We start from the raw sequence: 26,682 nt of genomic DNA, 5'->3' as shown, positions 1-26,682 counted from the left end.
AAGTTGAATGACGCAATCCATTGAACCATGTAAAGTGGCTCGGAATGTCCATACAGATGGCTCCATTCAACATTTCTACACCAATCCCAGTTAATGCTTTAAACCAAATATGTCCAAAATAGTCTTTCCCTTCTTTATTCGCTCCAGCACCCACTGATGACAGAGGAGTCAAACATGAGGAATTAAGATCACCACACAAGATAATTAATCCTCTTTCCCAGTTATCAAGCCAGTCATTAAAACAGCCTTTTTTTTTTTTTTTTTTTTTTTTTACAAAGCCGCCAATATTGCCCAACCCCACATGCCAATACACATGCACGACAAGAATGTCAATTATACAGTCGGGAGTAATTCGAATATGCGTTGCCTTGATTCCAAAACCAACATCAACTTGGGCAATACACAGGTGGATTTAACCAATGTCAGAAGTCCGCCGGATGGGCGGCCAGATGATCCCTTTTTGGCAGATTGAAAGGAATAAATATAATAATAATAATAGCCATCAATAAAAGGTGCAGTAGTGAGCCATGTTTCTTCTAGATTTATTAACAAATTAAATTTAAGCAGGTGATTCACTGCTGAATTTGTAAACGGATGAATATAACCCTGCGTGTTCCACGATAGAAAAGACATGTCCTACGACTTGGTGTTAGGGAGCTTGCAAGGGTCCAGCACCATTGCTTCCACTTAATGCACCTGAGATCCACGACCAATCCCTTTGCAAATTAACCACGTTCGTTTTGCTGGGGAATAATTGGATCGATCTAGTTGATCTTGCACCCTGATCCAGAGAAACAACAATGTCCCTAGGAATAACCATGAGTACATGCCCTTCCGCACTTCGGTCCAGATTAGTGCCCCTATCCAAATAGGGTGTAACATCAAAACTGAAAATGCAAACAGTTTAGTGCCAACATTAGAAGCCACGGAGTGCTTGGAGCTGAAATTACTATTTCATTTTAAATGGTTTGATAGGTACACATCTTTCCGTGGCCAAAACGCCCTCTGTGCACAATGAGAAGAGAGGGTTTTTACAAGAAATAGTAGGCAGACAAAACTTTTCCATAGGTACAAAATGTTGTGGTCCAGTCAGCCGTGCCTGTGATTGACCAGAATTCTCAGAATTGCCTGCTGTCCCGAGCTGCATGTGGTCAGCCACCAGATGACTACTCAATGGAAGCTGGTGCGAGGCTCCTCAATAACTGTCGCACCCTTCCCTTCCAAAGACGTTCTTTACCAATGGGCGCTTTAAGAAGCCATTCATAATGTCTTAGTAGTGTGTTTGGTATGCTTACCGAAGGGCAGGTTTTTAGACTTTCTGAAAAATGTGCCACAACTTTTGTTTTTCAGAGTTGACTCCTTAACCACCACAAGTGGAATGACCCCCCAGGCTGCCCAGGTTAACATCAGCGTGTGCTAAATAGAGTGCTTCTCCGATGTGGTCCTACACTGAGACATGCATGCTCCAGTTGTCTTATGCCGGGGTTTTACAATTGGATACTCATTTATTATCCAACAATTGTGTCTATATTGAATGGTGCAGGTTTCCACCACCAAGATGGCAGACCTCCGAGGCCACTGACTTAGTTTGCAGAACTGGCCAGTGCTGACAGTATTTAAGCCCAAGCAGGAAGCAGGCTTGGTTAGCTTCTTTACTTGACGGCTGAAAACCATTAATTCGATAGATGAGTACCTATATTGATTAGAGTTACTTCGATAACGTATGGAGGTTGACTAGGATCCCAATAGCGTTTTCCTTTGTAATTGTCTCTCAACGATATCTTCGCTTGATTCCATCACGTGTTTATTGACTTCTGCATTTGTGGCATGAAAATTGGAGCACTTTCATGTAAGCCCGACCTGGGAATGGCGTTTGCCTTCCATTTTGGAATATTGGGCATATGTGATTGTTAATGCTAGATTTGTAATATTGTGTTTACTGATTAGGTGGGTGCATTAGCGGCATTTATAAATGGTATTGGGTAAGCGGGCGTATACAACAGGCTTTTTGTTGGACTCACGTGCAATTTTCTTTATTCATGACTACTTTCAGGAGTACTTCATTTCATTTGATAGATTGGTTTATTACGCAACCTATATACATAATGATAATAAAAATGTGTTGATGCCTTTACTTCTCAGTTACCCTCACTACTAGGAGGGCACATTTTGAAACTTTCCCAGGTAGGCCCCAACCTCATGTTCACGTTTGGTACTATAACAGGCAAATTTGTGCAATTATTAACCTTAGATTCAAAATGGGACACCTGGGCACACAGCAGAACGCATGGCATATAGTCGCTGCACACAAAGGTGGCTTTATGTATAGTCCACGTCTGGACTGACACCAATCAAAATTTAGACATGGTTGCTGCTTTCGCGGTTGTTGCATGTGTTGGTTGCACATGCAGTGAATGGGTTCATTGTTTTTTTTAAAAACTTTATTGAATTTTTAACAATCAGAAAACAACCACATTGTGCGTATTACCCTGTGAAACCCCCCTCCCTCGCCCTCTCCCCCTCTCACTACAGTTCCAGACAAGTTGTTATGATCGTCCAATCTGTGCCCATTCTACTGTACCACACGATTTTAACTTGTATCCATTCCATTGTCCATCGCCTTGGTAGTGGGCCTTGTCCTTGCCTTCCAAGGGCCATTTACCCACCATCACCTCAGGGGCCAGAGTCAAGGTTCAGAGGTCCCGCCCCTAGGACCTGCGTTTCATCTACATCCCACTCGTTCGATCGACATTGGCGAGTTGCTCAGCTCAATATGAATGTCATTGGCTGTCCTTTGTGGGGTAGCTTCCGGGGTGTGTGCAATCTGATGAAACTCAGCATAGTAAGGGCAGACCGGGAGGCAGTAAACAAATGGGCGGCTGCTTGTTGTAATTGTAGAGGCATATCTGGCTTTCCTCTTCTTGTATGTATTCATAGTTTCCACCCACCTTGCAAATGAGGGGGGCGTTTGTTTCCCCCTGGACCTTGCCACCAGGTATCTGGCTGTGGCTGTACCCATACCCAGTAGTCTCTTTTCAGTGCGAGATCCATCCGTAATCAGTACCAGTAGCCACAGTTCTGGGGGTGTATGACCGTGTTGTGGACAGCATTTCGGTCATTGCTACCTCTATCTTCCCACAGTAAGGTCCTGATAAGCGGGCAAGTCCATGCTACATGGTAAAAGTCTGCAGGCTCTGAGCCATACCTTTCACAAGGATGATCTCTCGGGGAAAGACTTTCTCAGTTTGAGGGGGGAATAGTATACTTGATGTAGGAACTTATAGTGGGTTAGTTTATACCGCGCATTCAGGGTTAAGGTACTAGTTTGCATACATACAACTTTCTACTGTTCCTCGCTTATCGCTGTTCCTAGTAAATATTCCCAGATTTTTTTACAGGGCCGTTTCTCACCAATTTCCCTCACCAGATCAATTTATAGATAGTCAAGACTAATTTGTTGGTTGGTAACTGGTTACTCCCGTATTGTTGTGCAGGATGTGGTATAGGGGCTAGAGGGAAGTCTGGCCATTTTGTTTTCAGCAGTCCCCTGAACCTATGGTATAGGAACAGTGTCAGTGTTGTTCCCCCTTTCTTTTTTAGTTTGTCCCAATTAAAAAATTGGCCTCCTTGTACCATATCACCCAGGGTCTGGACCCCCAGGGCCTGGACCCCCAGGGCCTGAAAGTGCTTTTGGAAAGATCTCTCATGTGTGAGTGGTACCCCCATAATGTTATATATCGGGAGGTCAAGGAGGTGCACGTTTCTGCCCCCAGTAGTCGGCCCATTTGTTCCCAGGCTTTGTATGTCACAGTTATGGGTTGTATTTTGCATCGTGGGGGTGCTTCTCTATTGCCCCAGGTCAGCCCCATTAGGTCGTTCGGATTAGTGATTGCCCTGGCCAGGAGGGAAATGCAGAGGGGAATCCGTGGACGTTTTCCACCCGGCTATGTGTTGAACTTGTGCCATCAGGTAGTTTAAATACATAGTATTCCAGTCCGCCCTTTTCGTATGGTCTGGTGAGGGTATTGTAAGCTATTATGGGTTGTCTACCGGCCCATACCAGTCGCGTCATGTGGCTCTTGATGCGGTTCCAATTTAGCAAGATAGGCTATATAGGTACGTTATTGAATATGTATAATAGTTTGGGCAGTATAAGCATCTTGGCTAGAGCAATACGGGGTGGCCTGCGAGATTGGCAGCAGGATCCAGATTCTACTTTGTGTTCTAGCGTGTCAAGCACCTTCACATAATTGTCCCTGTACAGGTAATTCACGCTCGTGGAAACAATAATGCCCAAATAGCGTATCCGTTGGGGGCACCAACAGAATTAATCGCCCACATCCGCCTATTGCACCCCTGTCGTTAGGGGGAGTACCTCGGACTTGGACCAGTTAATTTTTAGTCCCGAGAGTTCCCCAAATCTGCCAATTTCTTGGGGTGGGGGGAGATTTTGCCTTGGGTGTTTAACGTAGAGCAGGATGTCGTCTGCATATAAAGACACTATGTGCAAATTTACTCGGATACACCGGTGCGCATGCATTTCATGGATATGACAGGCCAGGGGTTCCATTGCGAGGGCAAACAGGATTGGTGAAAAGGGGCATCCCTGGCACGTGCCTCGAGAGGGATAAATATACTCCGAGACCACCCCATTCATGCAAACTGCCGCTCTGGGGGCCGTGTACAGTAACCTGACCCACATGATATATGTGTAACCAAATCCAGAGTGCCGGAGGACCTCGAAGAGGAAGGGCCACTCAACTGAGTCGAAGGCCTTCGCTGCATCTCCGGCCACGATCGCCATCGGTATCTCCGGCTTCACGTTGTGCATTAGGGTGAATAGGCGTCTCAGGTTGTTCTGGGTTGACCGGCCTGGGATAAACCCTGCAAGGATCAGGTATGACCAGTGCAGGCATGTGTGGAAGTGTGCGGTCTCCTAGTATCTTGGCCAGGATTTTATTATCGGTGTTGATTACTGACAACAGTCTGTATGACGCTCGCTGTCGGGGGTCCTTTTCTAGTTTTAGGAGTACTGTCACTAATGCTGATCTAGTGGATTCCGAGAGGGCACCTGATGACAAGGCGCTTTCGTACATTCTCAGTAGGTTGGGAATTAGTAGATCTGCATAAGTTTTGTAGAATTGCGCAGTTATCCCATCCTGCCCGGGGGCTTTACCATTCGGGAGGGACAGTATCACCTTCCATATCTCCTCTTCGGTTATTGAGGCATTTAGTTCTTCCCCCTGCTCTTGATCTAACCAGCCTAATGCAATCTCATGCAGGTACTGCACGAACACGTCATGACCTGCACTGGGTCGCCATGCGTACAGTTGCCTGTAGTAGTCTCGGAAAGTGTTATTAATCCCTTCTAGGTCTTTAATGATATTCCCGTCCTGATCTTTAACCTCTGTTATGGATGTGGTTTGGTGTTCCCGCTTGATGGCCCAGGCCAGTGTTTTGCTTGGGCAGTCCCCCGCCCCGTACCGTGCTGCCACTATTGGATCACCTAGAAATCTCTCCTCCCTACTTGCGAGCTGTAGGACTTCTTCTCTGTGAGCTTTCAGGGTGCAGCGCAGCTCTGGTGTCCAGGGCCCCCTGGTCATTCTCTAGTTCCCAGATAGTTCTTTCTATTGCCCGCATGGACCCTCTTAGTGCCTTCTTTTGAAATGCAACATCCCCTTACGTAGACTTTAATCGCTTCCCATTCCGTGCCAGGATCCGGTACCAATCCTACATTAGTCTGGAAGTATATCTGTATGTCCTGGCTGATCTCTGCATGGAAGGCCACGTCTTCCAGGGCGGTGGCCCTGAAACGCCATCGCTGTTGTCCTGGGGGTCTTGTGAGAATGGTAATGCGGACCAGTACGGGTGAGTGGTCTAAGTATTGTGGCTTCTGACACCTGCCTGTTAATATTGGAGGTGGCAATGATATAATCTATCTTGGATGAGCTGCTGTGGACCCCTGAGAAAAAGGTGTATTCTCTCCTTAGCTGGTGCACTCCACGCCATATATCATGCAGCTGATGCTAGCTGGCAATAGACACCCACGCTTTGAGAGCTTGGGGGAGAGATTGTTGCGTGGTTGTGGACCTATCCATTTCTAGTGTGAGAGCGATATTAAAGTCCCCGACCCATATGATTTTGTAACCTGAAAATGTATGGATATGTTTAGCGCACTGATGGAAAAATTCTGGGGAGTCCATTTTGGATGCATAGATGTTTATAAGTAGGAATTCTGTGCCGTGCACCTCCCCTGCCAGTATGATGTACCGCCCCTCTGCATCCTTAATCTGTTCGTGTAGCTTGTAGAAGTACGGAACCGTGTATGTAAATAGCTACCCTGCGGGAGTGTGTCGTGTAAGAGTCCTTATATCTGCTAGTTTGGGGAGGAGTCCCCCCCCTGGCTATATGTGTCTCCTGTAGGCATAGTACATTTACCTTGTGATTTCGACTATAATTTGCTACTAAGTGGGCTTTTTTCTGATTGCTGAAGCCTCGTATATTCCAAGATAGTATTGATAGTGCCACGTCCGTTTTCTCCCCTATGGTTGGTATACCCATTGTGTATGCTGTATGTCAGCTTTTGTGTCGATATTAGGGCTATCTATTCGTGGTATGTTGTTGGGCATTTGCGCTGCGTCGTTAATTTCTTCTGCGTGTAGATGAGCTATATGTCGTGTGTGAGCTCCCATGTCCCTTTTGTCAGCCCCTGTAACTGTTGATGAGGACCGCCAGTGTCGTTCCCCCAGTCTCACCCTCACCCTCCCACGCCAGAAACAAAAACCTACCAGCTCCCATTCCCACCACTTACTCGAATCTACACACAGTAACTTTACTTAACAATACTGCAGTGGTTGCGGGTAGCGGAGCACTAAGGGCGGCCAAATCGCTCCATGTGGTCACGGCCGTTTTTTGGTCTTCGGCTCTGCTCATCTCCTCTGAAACCTATGCGATGTCTGAGTGGGGGTCGGATGACCCTTATCCTTGCTTTATAGCAGTATCATAGGGCCGGCGGGGGGAATGTCTCGGTGATCCTCCTGGGTCAGGAAGGTTCCGTGCAAAGCACTATGCTGACTCCAGCGTGGTAAAAAAGGTGGTTGAACCATTATGCTGCACTCTAAGTTTGACCGGATAAAGCATTGCGTATTGTATTCCTTTCTTGCACAGAGTATTCTTGACGGCTTGGAAGGTCTTGCATTGCTCCTGCACCGTTGGGCTGAAGTCCGGGAATAGCCGAAGTGTTGAAGATCCCCATTGCAGTTTCCCCTTCTCTCTGTTCGCTCAGAGCAGAATATCCCTGTCCCTATAGCTGAATATTTTAGCTATGATCGGGCACTCTGGGGCCCCTGGAGGGGCTTGGTAGCCAGTGGTAGGTGTGCTCTTTCCACCATAAACATGGGCGTTGAAGGGTTTGGGGGGATTCGGTTTGTCCAGGATTGCTAACAGAAGTGTTTCCACAGATTTCTCCATGTTGGCTATCTGTGTTGATTCCAGAACGCCTAGTATCCTGATATTGTTCTGCCTCAATCGTCCTTCTAGGTCTTCATTCTTGCCAATTACTTTCTTGACTGACTGTTGCAGATCCGCCACTTCGCGTTGCAGTGTGGATACTTAGTCCTCTCCATCTCCTATTCGCCGTTCTGCCTCCGTCATGCATCCGCACAACTTATCAATTTGTATAGCTGATATGTCCACCTTACACATGAGGGCTTCGATCTTGGCCCCCAAGTCACCATTGCTGCTCTTCAGGGCCAGTAATGTCTGATTTAGTGTAGCAATGTCTATTTGGGATGACATTTGGGTTTGTTCCTGAGAGGGAGTCGGTTGCGACTGTTCCATATGTGCAAATTGATCCATCTTGGCCTGTTTTTTTGGATTTACCATATTAGAGCGGTCTACTAAATGGCTCTCTTGGAGGTCGTCGTTGATGGTACCAGTTACGCTGTTCAGTGGATATCCAGGATGTCCCAGCACGCTGTACTCTCCGCACAACTGTATCTGCCATAGGGTTAAAGTTTTTGGGCCTGGCTCCGAACCATTACTGCGTTAGTGTTATTTTCAGGCTAGTGAGATATACTCTCGGGGCAGCCAGTTTCCCTAGTGGCAGATGTCTCTGCCTATGTATATAAGATCATAGTTTGAGTGTTTCCTGTAGTTGTGAGGTGCTTCAGTCAGTTTGTTGTTGGGATTGGATGCTGCAGTGTCTCTAACCAGATGCGACAGTGATCCGACATGCAGCCTCTGTTTTCCTCTCACCAGGGCAGGGTAGCTGCCCAGCCGGCGGATATGGAGGGAGAGGCCCAAGCCTGTCCCTAATTGGCGTGTACTAGTGAGCCAGGGGTGCCCGCCTTCCAATCTCACTATTTACTGCCTCGGTTCTTCCAGCAGCACTGCTTGGGTAAGGTGGCTGTTTAAGCGTTTTTCACAGTGGGGAGCATGCCACCGGCCTTAATGGGGCCTATGGGGTGACAGCTCTCAATTAGTTTGTGGCGCCAGTTAGCTTTCACTCCGTTGATTTGAGGGGTGGACCCTCCCCTTATATATTCTGGGGGTGCCTTCCCACTTGGGGGTGGAGGGTGCCCAGTGCTCCCGGGTCAATTGAGAATGGGTTAGGGTTCTCCCTGACCCATCTTCCGTTACCACTTCTTCGTTGCAGGCAGCTAAGCCACTGGGCTGTTCCAGTCTTGTCGGGGCTCCGCCGTAGTAGTTGCAACTCCTCAGTAATGCCCCACGTGTTGGATGTCGCATGCAGGGTTCATCTACGGTCCGCTATGTCCCAACCGCTGCTTTCAGGCTTTTTAGGTCTAGGTTCGCTTGCCTAGGAGCGCAGGGTTCCTTTCCCCCTTCTCCAAATGCCTTTGTGTGCCCTCAATGCGGTTTAATAGGGCTTGAAGGTGTGCGTCTGTTCTGGGTGCAGTGAGCCACCCGGGGTCCTGATCCTCCTCCTCTAGTGTCGCTTGTGTGTTAAGTACTCATACGGTCCCCCGGTGTGCAGCCCCGCGCTGGTGAAATGCGCTCACTGGCGGTGGTTGGGGATTCTGTACCTTCACAGTTTGTGACCGGGAGTGTCCCTTCAGGATCGGGGCAGGGACTTTGCAACAGACGGTGTTTGGGCTGGGTGGAAGCGTGGGGGATGTTGTCTGTGCTTATCGTTAAGATGAGCGGCACTCCAGCTGTCCTTCGGGGACCCTCCTGGTCATCGGGGGGGGGTGCACGCACCACGTTCGCTGTGTCCTCTTCTGCAGTGGGTTGCGCCCCGGAGTACAGTCTCGGTCCGGTGCTGTTCCTGCCATCCCTCTGCAGTGAGCCCACTTCCGTTCTCGTCCCTCGGTTCCGCCGACAGGTCGCGGGCGAAGAAGGAGCTTGCACTCCATTATCGAGGCCGGTCTCTTTCCTCGGTCCACAGGCGATGGGTTCGGAATCGCCCCACAAGATAACTGATGCAGCCGCTGTCCCCCAGGAGGTTTCTCCCGCTTCGCACCATGAGCTGCAAGGCCGTCCCTCCCCCAACTGGACCGTGGGAGCCGGGAAGGGCCGTCGCAGCAAAACACTCCGCACCAGTCATCGCCGCCAGCAGATGTTCGGTTCAAGGGGGGGGGGCAGCAAGTTCACACTCGTATTGTCAGGTTCCAGAGGGTGAAGGAGGCCTCACAACTTAGGATATTTCAAAAGATAAAGACACAGTCGCCGGAGCTTCTGAGGCGGCGGCCATACTGTTAGCCGTGCAACAGCGCTGCCCACCCTCAATGGGTTCATTGTTAAGGTAAAGGTGCAAGTGTTGCACCCTCTTTCATAAGCTGCATTGCCAACAAGCTAATATAAAGATGTTTTTTCTTTCTCCCATAATTCGTGGTTATCCTTATCTGACTGGGATGATATCATGTATCCTTTACAATTCCTTTGTCAACTTTTGATGCATTACAACTATGATCCTATTGTTCCTCTGTGTTTTGGTGAATATATGGTTGCTTATTATCATATTATTTAATTTATTCATTGTAAATAATTATTCCACCCCTCATTTCTGTGGATTGACCAGTATTTTTATAATTTCACATACATGACATGTTGATTTTAATCATGTATCTGCAAATCTGTATGCGATTTATGATTTGGTTATTTTGTGAATAATAGCCTGGAAGACCAGGTGGTCGAAACATGTGTCGGCTATATTCATACTCTGTTTATTCATGCATAAAAATACCTTTCAATTGCGCATTGTGTTTGTGTAACTTCTTGTATGTTCTCTTACTTTGGACACCTTTGGCACAGGTTCCATATACACACAACCACCCGCAGCAGGCACTTAGCTTCCATTTGTATTAGGATCTTGCTTATCAATTACCTTTGGCATAGACAAGCGCACTGGGCTTCAGTCTGTTGCCCTATTTTGATTCTGATTGTTTTAATATTATATCACCTCATCCTTCTACCCCCAAATTCAGATTAATGTGTTTTTGGATACCCATTGCCTATCTGATTTTTACAGTGAAATAATGAAGGAAGACTACAATGAAACAGTGCACAAAAAGACAGAGATGACCCTTAACTTGGACTTCTGCAACAGGAGCCTAGACAAAGCGGCAAAACTGTAAGTAGCTGCACTTGTCCGCTTGATCTGTAGTTTCTGCTCAGTTTCATCATTGAGTGTACCGGATAACTTGTATTCATTTAACTTTTGTCCGTGTTGGATCGCACCACTTTAGCCAGAGCTCCAACGTTGTAAGGGTATAGTGTTGAATTATTTTTGAGTAGACTGATGTGAATTCTCCACCATACCCCCTTCCCTGTTTCATGTAACCCCCACCAGTCAACCAGGCATTGCAGAAGCAAATAGTGTTAGTATTTGCCTAGTGTTCTGTCTGAAAACATTAACTTGCACACATGCTTGCCAGTTTTTTTTAAATGGTATTGTACCATGGACTCCTACCACTTGCTTGTTCTCCTGGCGCTCTGGCGGTTCTGAAAAAGAAAGAGGGCTGGGGGGGGGGGGGTAGTGTTAGTGGGAGGAAGAGGGAAAAATGCAGGTGCTTTGATGTGCTGTTGGTAGATTCAATTCGGTAACACTGGTGACTGTGTGCTGGTTTCCGGTCATTGGCGGTGTATGTTGACTTGCGGTGGGTGTAGGTAAATGCGTACTATATCTTGGATTTTTTTTTTTTTCCTCCAAGTGTGTGTGGTTCGCAGTGGTATGCGAGGGTCTAGTGTTTTGGTGTGGCAGTGGTATGTTATTTAATGTTCTGTGTTCTAGAGTGAGCCAGATGAAATTTTGAGAGGTTAGTTGGTTTTGTTTTTATTTTTGAGCATTCATATTTACATAACATATACTGCTCCTGGAAGGTGCGTCAAGATCCGGAAGCAAACATCCCGAATGAATCTGTTTTGTCGTATCCAAAGACCAGGCAAAGACCCCCGGTCAAAGCATACACTGGCTTCCGAATGGACCCATGTTCAGTTAAATGTGTGGCCAGGTGAGAGATATGGTGGGTGAGCAGAACTATTCTAGTATGGTCTGTGTGAAGCACTAGGTGGAATAGGCACGTCAGGGTAGGCATGTGTTGGTTGGGCAAGGTGGGTGGTGGGATGCAGGTGTTGGGTAGTGTGGTAGGTAGCTGGAGGGTTAGGAATGCCTACTGTGGGTAGGGACAAACGTGTATTGGGTTTTGAGGGTGGGCTGGAGCTGGCAGGCATGAGATTGGTGGGTGGGTGGGTTGGCCAGCATTGGTACGCAGGGGTGGGGTTGGGGCTGGGGAAGATGGTGTGTTGGTTTGCAGGCTGACTAGCATGGGTTTGAGTAAATGAGTAGATTGGCTTGGGTGGGCAGGCAAGCTTGTGGGTATGCTGGCATGGTGTGGGGTACAGCGGGAGGGTGTTTAGGTCTGTCAGTGTTTAGGCAGGGGAAGAGTGGGAAAATGGACTGGCAGTGGTAGAGTCAGTGGATGCAGAGTAGGCAATCTTGGAGTAGGGTAGGTGGGTTGAGTGGTCAGGCAAACATTGGGTTTTGCTGGCATGTGTGAGGTTAGGGCAGGTGATCTGGCAGGCGTAGCATGGGATAGGGTGGTTGTGCGTAGGTAGCAGTGGTATAGGGTAGGCAGGTATGAATAAATTAGGGGATAGAAGCTGGCATGGGATGCAGAGGGTGGGTAGAGTAGACTGGTTTGGAGTGGGGTAGTGTGTAGAGTCGAGGCAATTTGTCCCTTCTTCCCAGGGGTTAGCCACCGCCTTTGAGGATAGGGAGGGGAGTCTGCTAAGCAAGACCCTCCCTAGAGGTCGGAGAAAGCGGCACCTCACTGGGAAGGACCCCCATATATGGGACAATGACTCCCATTGCTTTAAGGAACTCGCTCCAAAGAACACAATTTCAAATGATTGTGTCCTCCCACCTATTCCTCATCTTTGATCTACATATCTCGTCAGCTTTGCTGCTTCGGAAAATATTTTTCACACAAGAGGGCGCAGTGCTCGATGTCGTGGCATCAATGTCCCTCGAGGGTTGCCGTCGAGTGTTGTCATCAGCAGTACAAATAGCTCGAGCCGCACCCGTTGGCTTCTGTTCTGTTTTTCCAAAAGCTTTCGCTTCGAGTGTTGAACAGCGCGCTTCAGTTTTCGTAAAGGGAATGTCTTCAACTTCCACTCCTTTGACCTCAAGGTCTGGTTTAAAAAAAGTGCCATGACTGTGGGGCAAAGATCTCTATTACGATCCCCACCGGGTCTGCCTGTGGTGTCTGGGCTCCGAACACCGAACCGACCACTAAGGGTGCTGTCGGGCCATGACGGAGAAAGCTCTTGGGAAGCGCTGAGGTAAACTGGCGGTGGGGCGGGCAGCTTCGAAGTCTTCTTCGAAGAGGGATAAAAATTCTAGGCAGTCAAGGGACTCGTCCCGGCGCAAAAAAGTCACGGTCGAGAAATCGGTCGAGACAGTCTTCGTCTTCTTCGTCGAATAAGGCGAAGAAGAGCCACCATAGGTCTACATCTTCTTCTTCTGATTCCTCTACTTAGGTTATCAGGTGCCCAACCAAATCTGATTCCCCCAGAAAATGGGAAGCTTTCAAAAATGAGATGATGCGTATATTTGAAAAATGCGGCCTCGACCCCCTCGAAGGAATCACGCAAAGGTCATGCCCCGGTCGCTCCTTCGGACGACTTAGGGAGGTCAAAGACTACCTTATCAAAGCAGGGTGTCAAACCGTCGTGTCGCTTTTGGTCCGACGAGAAATCGTCAAGGGTATCGTCTGGTGAACCGAGTACTAATACCTCCGAAGAATAGCAAATCGTCGACACGTTCAAAGACTTTGTCGACTCCATCGGAGTCAACCCTATCGACACAAATGTCGAAGGCGGCGCCGAGCAAAACGGCGTCATTGTCGAAACCTTTGTCGACACCATAGTCGAAGCCATCCTCGACGCCTCTGTTATCACTTCGACCATTTCGAGTCCTCTGCCCATGCCGGACAAGGTTTATAAACCTACGCCAAAGAAAGACTTTCAAGTCTATGGCCTCAATTTATAAGGAAGAACTAGCCTCTGAAGAGGATTCTCCTCCCTTTGGTTTGCATTATGGCACAAAAGATCATCCTGAGGAGCTTCTTATTGAGGATTCCAGGATAACTGATCTTTATGATTGCCTCCAGTCGGCTAGTGGTATTGACACCTCGCCACAGCTGGAATTTGGCAGGCCTGATCAAGCTGAGCATGCAGATTCTGCATACAGGAACCTGATGAATAGGATCATTGAATACATAGGCTGGAGCAGGAATTATCCTACCTATGAGCAGGAGGATATGACCGATATCCTGAATTAAGGCCCTCAGAAGGACCCAGTCTTACCTTTTCACATAGCCCTTCAAAGGAAGGTCATGGCAAACTCCAGAATCTGGACCTGCTGTAAACAGGAACTTTGCTAGAATACAGACCTTCTAGTATAGATCCAGAATATTTGACCAAGCACCCTACACCTGAGAGCCTGGTGGTTCAGGCTGCCTCATCGACCAGGCAATCTGCCTACCCCTCTATTTCCCCGGATAGGGATGACAAGAGGGTTGATGCCTGGGCTCGTAAGATCTTCACATCAGGCAGTATGACCTTAAGGTCTCGGGAGGATAGCTCAGCGGCAACGTGCTAGCCTTGGAAGCAAGACAACACAGAGCAACACAGGTTCGATCCCCGGATCCGTGCTTAGAAACCTCTGGGTATTAAGCGCGTTATAAAAACCCTATCATATCATATCACGTCTGCAAATATTACCTGTACCCTTTTAAGATTTACTTACACCCTGTGGGACTCTGTTAGCATGGCGGCTGAGCACATTTTTGAAGGCGAAGAAAGAGATTGCTTCCTGGATATAGTGAAGGATGGAAAGGAGGCAATCGGAGGGTGTTTCCAGTCAGGACTGGATACTGCTGACAGCATCAGCAGATCCATGGCTTCTAGCACCGTACTACGCAGGTGTGCGTGGTTGAGAAAGTCGGGCTTTGCGCCGGATGTGCAGGCCAGGTTACTCAATATGCTCTTTGACGGCTTGAGGTTGTTCGGCAGCAATGCGGATGAGTCTGGTGAAGCTGCAGCCCTCAAGGCTCCATACCTCAACCTCAAAAACAACCCTATTCAGGCTCATCTTCCTGGAGGGGTCATCCTTTTTGTTACTATTCCTCATTTGGAAAGGAAAGAGGACAGGCCGGACAAAGGGGGGGAAAAAAGATTCCCTCGTGGTGAACGAGGAAGGGGTGCTAAATCAGCAGCGGCATCTTTACCCTCAGTCACTGCTGCAGCCGCCTCTTAACCACTCTGAGGCCTTGACACACAAGACCTCAGTGGGAGTCAGAATCTCTCAGCATCTGAATGAATGGCAGGGTATTACTTCAGATGCTTCGGCACTGGAAACAGTAGCTCAGGGTTACTGGCTTCCTTTTTAAAAAAGGCCTCAAGATCATCCACCGGGATACAACTCTGTCAATATTCCAGATCCGTTCCTTGTACACGAAGTTTTAACCCTGCTGGAGAAAGGTGCAATAGAGCATGTGCCTGTTATTTTCTCATTCTCAAGAAGGACGGAGGATTGAGACCCATCTTGGACTTAAGAAACTTGAAAAATTTCCTCAGGAAGGACAAGTTCAAGATGGTAACCCTTTCTCAGATCCTTCAGGCTCGCCAACTCCAAGACTGGCTTGTATCATTGGACCTTCAGGATGCTTACTTTCATGTTCTAATCCATCTCAAGCACAGAAACTACCTGAGGTCTGTGGTTGGCGGTTCTCACTATCAGTTTCAAGTTCTGCATTTGGGCTGACCTCCGCCCCAAGAGTTTTCACCAAGCTGATGGCGGCAGTGGCATTGAGTGTCAGGAGAGGGGGGGGGGATTCACGTCTGCCCCTACCTAGACAATTGGTTGATCAGGGTTCGTTCACCCGAACAGGCCCAGGAACATCTCAGAATAACTTGCCACTCCCTACACAGACTGGGCTTCTCCCTCAATTACAAGAAGTCCCATTTGATACCATTCCATAGACTCCAATTCATCGGAGCAGTCCTGGATACTTCCTCAGGGAAAGCCTCGCCTCCCAAGGTGAGAGCTCAACACATTCTGCAGATGGTAACAAAGTTCCAGAATGCCCTCGATTTTCTGAGGTTGCTCAGACTTATGGCAGCCTGCATTTTTCTGGTGCCAGAGGCCCGATTAAGAATGAGATCCCTTGAATGAGCCCTCAGGACTCAGTGGTCCAATTCTCAGGGAATATGTCAGATCTACTGCAAGTTCTGAGCAGAGTTGCTCAAGACCTTCTATGGTGGGCTTGCAAGGACAATGTTCTCAGGGGAGAATCTTTTTGGCAACCATGGCCAGAGATAACGGTAGTGACGGATGCCTCACTCACGGGTGAAGGTGGTCGCGTTCTCCATCCAGAGGTCAAGACACTTAGCCTTCACGCATGCTTTCTGAGAGGCTGAGATACATGGATTGGGACCTCCCGGATGACGTAATGGAGATTTCACTTTCGGATAGAAGACCTGCAACCAATTCCTTGTACCGGTGTCGTTGGAATAAGTTCAGTAACTGGTGCAAGGATAAGAATGTGGATCCATTCCTATGTGGCACACCTATAGTGCTTTTTTTCCTGTTGCATTTAGCCAATCTGGGGCTCTAGGTTGGAACTATAAAAGGATACATGGCTGCGCTTTCCATTTTGAAGCGCTCCTCTGAAGAGGTCTCCTATTTCAAGATACCCTTGATTGTGCAATTTCTAAAGGGTCTCACTAACGTGTACCCCTCAGTCCCATTTCATGAGCCAGTTTGGGATTTAAATCTGGTATTAAAATTTCTCTCATGCATTCCTTTTGAACCATTACATTCATGTCCTCTAAGGCTCCTTACATTGAAAACAGTCCTACTAGTGGCTTTAACATCAGCCCGCAGGGTGAGTGAGTTACAGGCTCTTTCTTGTAAGCCTCCTCACACCGTTTTCCATGAGGATAAAGTCATCCTCGGGGTCAAACCATCTTTCCTACCTCAGGTAGTCTGACTTCCATTTGTCACAGAAGATAAAACTGCCATCTTTTTATTTTCCTCCTCATGCAAGTAGAGAGGAAGAGAGGCTTCACAGGTTCGACCCAAAAAGGGCTCTAAGCTTTTATATTTCTAGATTAGCTCAATTTCGACAAGATGATCAGTCCTTCATTGGGTATACCGGCCACAAATTGGGCCTGGCAGTAACCAAACAGACTATAGCCAGATGGATAATTTGTGCAATTGGAGAAGGCTACAGACTGGCAGGTAAAGAACCACCAGAAGGGCTAAGAGATCATTCCACTAGGGGCATGGCAACTTCTGCGGCTCTGCAAAGGGGTGTCCCAGTACATAACATCTGTGCAGCGGCCACCTGGTCATCTATGGACACTTTCGTAAAACATTACTGTTTAGACACGTCCTCTTTTCGAAGAGGTGTTTTTGCAAAGGCCTACTTCATATGGTCCATGGTATACGTGGGAGGACACAATCCATTCGAACAACAAGTTACTTACCCCTGGTAACGTTCTTTCGACTAGATGTTCCTCCCATGTATTCCTCATCGCCCCTCCCAGTCTACCCCGCCATACAATTTGTGTTTTACACTCTACGCTTTCTGAGAGCTTGTGGTCTTGGGGCACACCTGGTCAATTCCTCAATTGATGGGAACGAAAAAACAGAACTGAAGCAAACGAGTGCGGCTCGAGCTATTAGTACTGCTGATGACGTCAACACTCGTCGGCAACCCCTAAGGGACATTGACGCCACGACATTGAGCACATCACCCTCTGGTGTGACAAATGTTTTCCGAAGCAGCAAAGCTGACGAGATATGTATATAAAAGATGACTAATACGTGGGAGGAACATCCAATCGAAAGAACGTTAGCAGGGGTAAGTAACTTGTTCTTCTGCCTACATGGGAATAGAAGAAACTAATGTTACGACTAGATGTCTTAAAACCAAGACTGACAACACTTTTCTACTATTGGCTCCAGGTAATGCTGGAGACGAGTAGAACTCAGCTATAGATGGACAACACCACCCCCCCTTTGATGTACGCGAGCGTGAGTATAGAGACAAAGAATTATGAATGGAGAGAAGAGGGGCGAGCCTCTAGCTTATTGATGCCCTTGAGGCACAGATCTGCATTAGACCGCAGATCTGGTGGTAGTGTGGAGAGAAGCGAGGAAGCAGAGACACTGGAAGGCCGCGCAGAGAGAGGCGACACAGCAGAACAAGTAACCGAGATGGGGAACACCATCTACCTTGGTGGTGTGACCACAGTGCATCTGTGGTGGGTCGAGGACTGAGAAACAGCGCTGAGTCCAAGAAGCAACTGAGGAATCCTCAGTTCTGCATACCAGAACCAAGGAGCCTGCAGTGCCGGGCAGCATCTGGGAAGCACACTCTTGAGTGCCAAAAACGGAGAGAGGTGAACGGGATGTCAACCTGCTGGAGCACGCCCCGAGAGACCAAAGGTACCAGGGTTGCCCAGGGTGAAGGGAGGCGAGCAGAACCCCTCTAACAGGAAAGCGAGAGAGGGTTACGGTAGCCTTAGAAACCCAAGAAGGATATGTGAAAGAAATATTGAAACCAAAACAACGCTTAAACACAAAGCCAAATGCACATGGAAGGCACAAGAGAGATGAGACATTTGAGAAACCCCACCGAGAAGCGAATCTCAAGGATTCAACCAATGGGGTCTTAATATAACCACAAAGAGATATTTGGGAAATCAAAAAACAAGGCAACTTGGAGGGTTCAAGCAAGTGGATCAAGTCCTAAAGAATGGAAAGACAAAGTGGCTAAGTTGGGGTATGGAGGGGGCATTTAACTTAAAGAGACTTCTCCTTTTAAACTCTTCTGAAAAAGTTGAAGGGAAACTTTATTTATTTGGTGCGGTTTAAAGAAACTTTCTCCAGAGTGAGATTCTCTGAACATTGACCCCAGAAAGTCGGAGTTAGAAGGCCATCACCTGGGCTCATTTTGTTATTTGAATATAGTGTTTGGGCTAGATGGCAGATCTGTTACAGGCTGAGGACGGCCTTTTTTTGTTGTTGATTGATGAGCACCCCTTATATTACTTTGTAGATGGGGGGAACCCCTCATAGCAATAGGGGTAGAGAGGCATTTTTCTTTTAGTTATAACTAAACACCTTTAACATCTAATTCCTTAGTCCTTCTTCTTCTGGTTCGCCACAGTAGGCAGACCTGGGGAATACAGTGGTTGCGAAGGTAGAAATGGGTGTTGGGGAGGGTGGGTATGTAGGCCGGCTGATGTGGCTTGGAGAGGATGAATAGGCAGGCAGGTGTGTCGGGAGGCTGGCATGGTTTGGGGTACGGAGGGTGGGTGAGTGGGTAGGCTTGGAGTGTCTAGGCAAGGGTGGATTGTGTGAATAGGCAGAAAGGAATAGGGTGGCGGATGGATGGATGGATGGATGGTTGGATGGATGGATGGACAGGCAGGCAGGGGTGGGGTAGTTTGCACTTCGTGCCTATGTCACTACACCCAGCATTATCTTAATACATTCATTTTATATGATGCAAATATCCCCATATAATAAGGGTACAGTGCTATGCATGATCAAACAGCTAACACTTTCTTGTTCTTTCTGTTAACTACTATTCCTGTTTTAGTAGTATTCACTTAATGGATCTCTGATACATAGTAGTCTGCTATATTGAAACATGTAACCTATGGGCTGCAAACAGTTCTTAGAAGCAGGAGTTCAACCCGATAAACCTTATTCGGCAAATGCTATCTTTAAATGTTTGTAATTGGCTTTTTCTTTTTATGGAATTTCGAGAGTTATGAGTATTATTTTCTTTTGGGTAAGCAAATATCTCCAGCAGAGTCCTTGGAGACATTTTATTTGTGTGTGTTGTGTACTTCAGGTGTGAATTTGAGCGCTCCGCGGAAGGGAAATGGTCTGTTTGCTGTTCATGTGCATAAGATAGGTCTGCAAGTGGCCATATTCACATAATGTACAGTAAGTATATGTTGAGCTGGCAGTACAGACTATAATATGCCATTGATGGTTAATGTAAATGGGAACCTTTCCACCCCTCCCCCCCTGTACTATGCACATGCTAGCACAGTCTGGCTTGGGGAGAAAGGAAGACGGTTCATGTTGCGAAAAAATAAATGAAGAAGCCAGCACCACTTTGTCCATCCCAAGCCTATCACTGTGGATAGTGGCACACTGTTCCATTTGCAAGTCATCGTGGCAAATGGTGCTGCTTTGAGCCTGTGCAAAGTTAACAATTTCAACTTTAAGATGGCATTTAAATTTCTCTTTCGGATATGTGCAAAAGATCTGTTTGGTTTTCATTTCCTTATGTCCTGCCTCCCGACTGAGATTTTGAAAGGGCAATCCGTTTTAAGGCGGAACAAGAAAGAAAACCTAGTAAAGAGTTGGCGAAATCCTTATCAATAGGGTGAGGAATCTCATTGGAAACCTTTTAATAGGCTGCTTCAGAGATGGATGTGTTTGCAGATTTAGATGCACCGGTTAGATGTCTCTGTTAATGCAAAGAAAGGGAGACAGGCAATAACTGCTTTCAAAAGGGCACTGCTCTATTACTTTGAGCACACTTTAGGACCGGAGCTGCGCACAGAATTTGCTATGCAGGGCCCATATTGCAGAACCTGGGGCAGAGAGATAGGCTTAAAACAAGCCGATTAGACATAGTTTGTGATGTAACGCCGTCCTGGCTGGATCTGAAACCAGAGACCTGCCTTCAACCTTACGTTATCTGGATGTATCTAAAAAAACTCTGGTATGTCTACCGGTAACAAACAACAAATATTAAACCTAAAGTGTGCATTCCTATTGGAGCATACCTCTGGGCTGGCATGGACTGAGGCGGAACCGGAAGGCAGTTGAGGGAAGTCTTCCGTGCTCTTAGCAGAGTGGCCACATTTCCAGCATCAAGGCCTTGTTGAAAGGTTCCTGGTGCAGATTTAAGCAAATCTGATCACTATGTTACTTAAAATTAAACCTATACATACACCTAACAAAACTGCAGATTGGTGCAAGTATTGTTAAAGAAGCATTTATTGGTTCATATAGTGGTGAATACCTAAAACAATATCAGTAGTTTTTACAATGCAAAACACAATTATTACTCGTTGTGTCCATGAGATAATCTGATTCCAGCGCCCCTTCTATTCTCATTAGAAATGGTTTTGACCCAAGGGTGATGCTTTGTGGCACTGTGTGCGCCAAAACCATAAAGGGCATTACAAATTCAGGGATTGGGATGGTTTTTGGAGAAACAGCGGTGACCTTTCCAGATAACCTGTCCTTTTCCCATTTCACTGTACACTGTCTGCTGTATTGTTCGAGTCAAATGTCCAAGCTGTTCTTCATAATATTGCCAGGGGTTAGGACAGTTTTTCTTTTAGTTATAACTAAACACTTTTAACATGTAATTCCTTAGTCCTTCTCCTTCTGGTCCGCCACAGTACGCAGACCTGGGGAATACAGTGGTTGCGAAGGTAGAGATGGGTGTTGGGGAGGGTGGGTATGTAGGCCGGCTGATGTGGCTTGGAGAGGATGAATAGGCAGGCAGGTATGTCGGTAGGCTGGCATGGTTTGGGGTACGGAGGGTAGGTGAGTGGGTAGGCTTGGAGTGTCTAGGAATGGGTGGATTGTGTGAGTAGGCAGAAAGTCCAACTAAGGGCTTAGTAAGACCATTTAACTGAGACAGTACAAGTTCACTCTTAGTATAAGGATGTACCAACTGAGTATATGGTAGCGTGGACAGAGCAGCCAGGCTTATTTTAGAAGGGAGAGAGGGCTGTAGAATCAGTAAAAGAAATTGTAGTACACATATGGTCCAAAGAAACATAATGTACTGTAAAAATAAATGGTTAATTTAAATACAAGTAGACCAAGGTAAATCTTGGGTAAATAAGTACTATCACAGATCATTAAAGCATTGTGTTGTGTTTTTATAATGTGTTTAAGTACACAGACCAAAGCATATACCTTATTTACTAACAGTATTTCTAGGTAAGTCAGAGTCACGCCCCCATCCACGCTCCCCTCTGACATACCCCGAAACCTGACCCCCACCACCACGAAAACACAGCAGGCACATAAAGCACACCAGGTCCCCACACGTGTCAGGACATGCTCTCACCTGCAGGCCTGCCGGCAAGGGGTTGGCCAGGAACGTCAACGCCGACTTCTGCCTCGTTTCCCGTTTCGACGTTGGTAGTTGCCGTGGAGACGCGCCACAGGCGTCCTGCAACGTCTCCGTTTCCGACGCCTGGGGAGCCCTTCTCAGCACGTTCGGTTACGTGGCAGGTGACGGAATCACGGTCACGTGATCGCGGTTCGGCGTTCAAAAGCGACGCGCTGACTGCCATTCAGCACTTCACAGCTGATTCCTGTTTGGCGTTCTACGGACTAACCTTGCTACCTCGACCTTGGATTGATTTTTGGATACTGATTTGGTTCTTCCCCTCATTGTACTTTTGCCAGGAACTTGCTACCTCCTGGATACGACCTCGGCTCCTCTCTCGGATTGGTTTGGATTTTCTTTTTTGTACCTTTGCTGGAACTTGCTTTCTCCTGGACACAACCTCGGTTTACCCATCGGACTGCTGTTGGATTTCCCCTTTGTTACAGCTTTTGACTCTCTTCTTTTGATCACGTACTATTCAGGAATCCTCTACCTGATTGGCTCATAGTTTCAAGTTTCCTGCATCAGGTGGTGACTACACCTTCTCAAGTGCCTTGCCACGCTGCCACCCTGTCATCAACCTCTGCCGGCTGCCTCAGACAACATTCCCTACACCAACATTGGGTTCCGACCAACTACTCAGGGTAAGCCCCCTTGTAGATTCATTAAGTATTCGGGTCTGGGTTCGTGTTTATTATCTAACCCACTTGTTTGCCTTACAGTGGTTGGGGGGGCATCTTCCAGCATTCCTGGTTCCGGCTGACGACATTCACCACCTGTGGCCTCAAGGATCGCTCGGGCAGTAACTTATTGTTTGCTCGAGTGGTACTTTGGGACGGAGGTATCATCGTCTACACGACCATCAAGTCTTGACAGACTGTGAAGCCCTTTTGGTCGTCCAGACAATGGAACCCGCTGCCGGGGATCCCGTGGCCGCTCTAATGCAAGCTGTTGCACCCCTTAGAACCGAAGTGGCGGCTGCTACCAGCGCGATACATCGTCGCTTAGACAATATCCAAAGCACCCGCAACCCGCTACCGGCTGATGCCGAATTTGGTGACCAGGCACCCCCAACCCCGGGTCCTTCCATACCCCCCACACCACCGGCTCCCGTGGTATTGCCTACCCAGTTTCCTTTGGCACCACCTGAGAAGTTCCAGGGAGACCCCAGGAAATATCGCACATTTATCAATCCGTGTAAGCTTCATTTCCTTTGTCGACCATTCGTGTTCCATGACTCCACCACAAAAGCCTCTTTCCTACTCTCCCACCTGGCCGGTGTTGCTGCTACTTGGGCTAATCCTTTCCTTGAGAACGATCACCCGGCCCTTTACGATTTTGATCTCCTGGTGAGCGAGTTGGCCAAGGTATTTGACACCAGGTATAAAGCCCAGTCCCGAGATCTAGAGTTACTGGAATTATCCCAAGGTAGACAGACCTTAATAGAGTACATCACACGGTTCAACCAATTGTCAGCCGAGACTTCATGGCCTGAAAACAAGAAAGCTGTGGTGTTCTACAAGGGTCTGCGTAACACTATGAAGGACGCTCTTTCTGTCGTCCCTTCCCTTCCAGATGCATATTCTGACCTAGTAGACCTAGCCCTCCAAGTAGACACTCGGAAGTCCGAACGTCGGGCGGAGTCTGGTTTTTTAGCAAAACCATTGCCCTCTTCGCCAGATGGTGCAGGTGAACCCATGCCACAAAAGCTACAAAACCATTATATTAAAAAAAGACAGTCACAAGGGGGCACGGATGGGGTGGTGTTCAAACAGTTAGGATGCATGCAGGGGGTCTACGAAGTCCCATCACCCAGACCGAAAGAGAATGTCGGAGAACCGACAATGCATGCTTCTATTGTGGCCTCAATGGTCATTTTGTCAAAGAGTGCCCACGGCGCCCGAAGAATAAGACTTCAGGTTTTCAGAAAGCTCGTCTTTGAGTACGGGGGACAAGACGAGCTCGGTTCACAACCCCCGGGGTTCCTTCCTTCGGCCCAGTAAGACCGGTAGTCGTTCAGGCAGTGCTTCACCCTGCTAGAGAATGTTCACACACAGTCCATATTGTCATTGATTCAGGGGCTACCGGTTGCTTCATTGATATTTCTTTGGCCAAAGCAATGAACCTGCCACTGGTGACCAAGACACATCCCAAGCCTGTCCAGACTGTGGACGGGTCCTCTCTCATTGCCGGTCCGATCAAACAGACCGCTCAGATGGACGTGATCATCCAGGGCAATCATAAAGAAAAGCTGTCCTTCGACCTGATATCAACCCCACAGTTCGGGATAATCCTTGGCCTTCCCTGGTTGAAAAGGCATAACCCACTCATCGATTGGGTTACAAGTCAGGTGTCCTTTGAATCAGAAGTTTGCCAACACTTTTGTTTATTGAAAGAGGAAGACATTAACAACCCCGCAAGGGCACTTGGGGGGGCTACACTTGGTCCCTGTAGTGGAGGGTGGTCCTCCCGAAATAACGCATACGGTTGGAGCCACTATGTTGGGAGTACCCCCAGAGTATCATGATTTTCATTCAGTTTTTGATAAAGCATCTGCCGAGGTGCTGCCCCCTCACAGGCCATATGATTGTCCCATCGATTTGATCAACAGGGCATCGCTTCCCAAGGGATGCATTTATTCATTATCACCATCAGAAGAAACGGCCCTGAAGGAATACATTCACCACGCTCTACACCTAGGTCATATCAGGCCTTCTTCTTCACCCGTGGCCAGTCTAATTTTCTTTGTACCGAAAAAGGAGGGAGATCTCCGCCCTTGTGTTGACTACAGGCGTCTGAATGCGATCACCATAAAAAACCGCTACCCCATCCTGCTCATCTCTACCCTGCTAGACAAACTGACCAATGCTTCAATATATACTAAGTTGGACCTCCGGGGAGCATACAAACTAGTTCGTATGCACACTGGCAACGAGTGGAAAACAGCTTTCTGCTCTCGCCAGGGGTTATACGAGTACATGGTGATGCCTTTTGGCCTCTGCAATGCCCCAGCCACCTCCCAACGGTTTGTAAATGATATATTCAGTCATATTCTGAACGTTTATGTCGTGGTGTATCTGGACGACATATTGATATTCTCCCAAACACTTGCTGAACACGTCCTTCACATCAGAGAAGTTCTCACCAGACTCAGAAAGAACTCGTTATGTGCTAAACCCGAGAAATGTCTGTTTCACAAAGCCGAAGTCGAGTTCTTGGGTTTTCACATCTCACCTGGGGGGCTAACAATGAATCGGTCCAAAGTCCAAGCCATCACAGATTGGCCGATCCCTGTCACATTGAAGCAACTGCAATCCTTTTTAGGGTTTGCTAATTTTTACAGAAGATTCATTGCAAGCTTCTCCTCCATTGTGGCCCCCTTAACCGCATTGACCAGTCCCGCAGCATTGTTTGATTGGACCGCTACACATCAAGCAGCTTTCGACACCCTCAAAACCTCGTTCACCACAGCTCCAGTCCTGCAACATCCGGGTCCGTAGCTCCCGTATGTCGTAGAAGTGGATGCTTCTTCGTTTGCGTTAGGTGCCGTCTTGTCCCAACCATGTCCCACCACCGGGGCACTACACCCGGTGGCTTACCATTCCAGGAAATTCACACCGACCGAAACACACTATACGGTCACTGAAAAGGAACTCCTAGCCATCAGACACGCGTTTCTAGTCTGGAGACACCATCTTCTGGGGGCAAAACATCAGACTACAGTCTACACGGACCACAAAAACCTACAGGACCTAGCATCACTGAAGTGTGTCAATAGTAGACGGGTCCGTTGGCACCTTTTTTTTGCCGCCTATGACTTTCTTGTCAAGCACAGACCTGGGATGATCCATGGTAAAGCTGACGCCCTGTCCCGTTCACCTGGGGGGTTCCTCTTCCGTCATATCCTGAAACGCTCCTGGGTAAAGGCCATGTTGTGTGTGCTTGCACTCCACCCCCTCCTATGTTAACGGCTATACGCCAATGGGTTACACATCATCCCCAGGTATTGACTGATTGGGATCCCGTCATGCAGGTTGGGTTACCCTTTGTTCAAGGAAAACTGTTCCTGCCCACCAGTGACACTCGCAACCAAACTTTAGAATGGTCCCACAATGCTCTTATCAATGGCCACCCAGGTCAGCGACGTACCCTAGAATTGTTAAAACGCTGGCGCTGGTGGCCATCAATGCGGCGAGACGTGGAGACGTATGTTAACACATGCTCTACATGCGCACAATGCAAGACTCAGAGGGGCCGTCCACTGGGACTACTACAACCGTTACCCATACCCACGAAACCCGGGCATACGGTGTCAATGGATCTAATAACGGAACTTACCTCGTATACAAGGTTACGATACGATTTGGGTAGTGGTAGTCTCGTATACGAAGATGGCCCGTTTTGTACCATGCAAAGGCATTCCTACTGCTCCCTCATTGGCTCGGATGTTCTTTAAGTCTGTTTTTTGTCTGTTCGGTTTGCCATGTGTCATTGTGTCAGTTCACGTCACGTTTCTGGGTAGCCCTTACCAAACTACTAGGCATAGATGCCTGTTTCTCTGCGGCCTACCATCCAGAGAGCGATGGTCAGACCGAGAGAGTAAACCAGGCCTTGGAACAGTACTTACGTTGTTTGGCTTTGCAATTCCAATATACCTGGCTTGATTCACTGCATTTAGCGGAATTTGCTTATAACAATGCCTTGCATTCGTCCACTGGTTTTTCTCCATTTTACTCGCTCTATGGCCAACATCCACGTACCCTGCCCTTTTCTGATTCTGACCTTACCGGTGCCCCTGCAGTACGTACCGGAACCCCTGCGGCAAACGATTGTGTCCGAGATCTCGCATCCGTACATGCCCAAACCCTTGTCCATCTCCAGGAGGCCCAGGTGTCGATGAGGACTGCCGCTAATAAAAGAAGGAAAGATGCCCCAGCATACAAACAGGGTGATCGGGTATGGTTGTCTACACGTCATCTACATATACCTG

At 47.8% G+C, this 26,682-nt stretch overlaps 1 protein-coding gene across 1 annotated transcript in view; it reads left to right on the top strand.

Annotated features, from left to right (window-relative positions):
* The window catches only part of TBK1 (TANK binding kinase 1), an 814,893-nt gene that overhangs the window by 532,076 nt on the left and 256,135 nt on the right, over positions 1 to 26,682 (top strand). The window contains exon 12 of the mRNA XM_069629775.1: positions 10,490 to 10,591. Within this exon, the coding sequence (XP_069485876.1) occupies positions 10,490 to 10,591 (102 nt within the window). The remainder of the gene's footprint in view (positions 1 to 10,489; positions 10,592 to 26,682) is intronic.

Source organism: Ambystoma mexicanum, chromosome 12 (genome assembly GCF_040938575.1).
Source record: "Ambystoma mexicanum isolate Mex_15411 chromosome 12, UKY_AmexF1_1, whole genome shotgun sequence".
NCBI classification, from domain to species: domain Eukaryota; kingdom Metazoa; phylum Chordata; class Amphibia; order Caudata; family Ambystomatidae; genus Ambystoma; species Ambystoma mexicanum.
The sequence above is the reverse complement of the archived record's forward strand: the minus strand, read 5'-3'. Positions and strand labels throughout refer to the sequence as shown.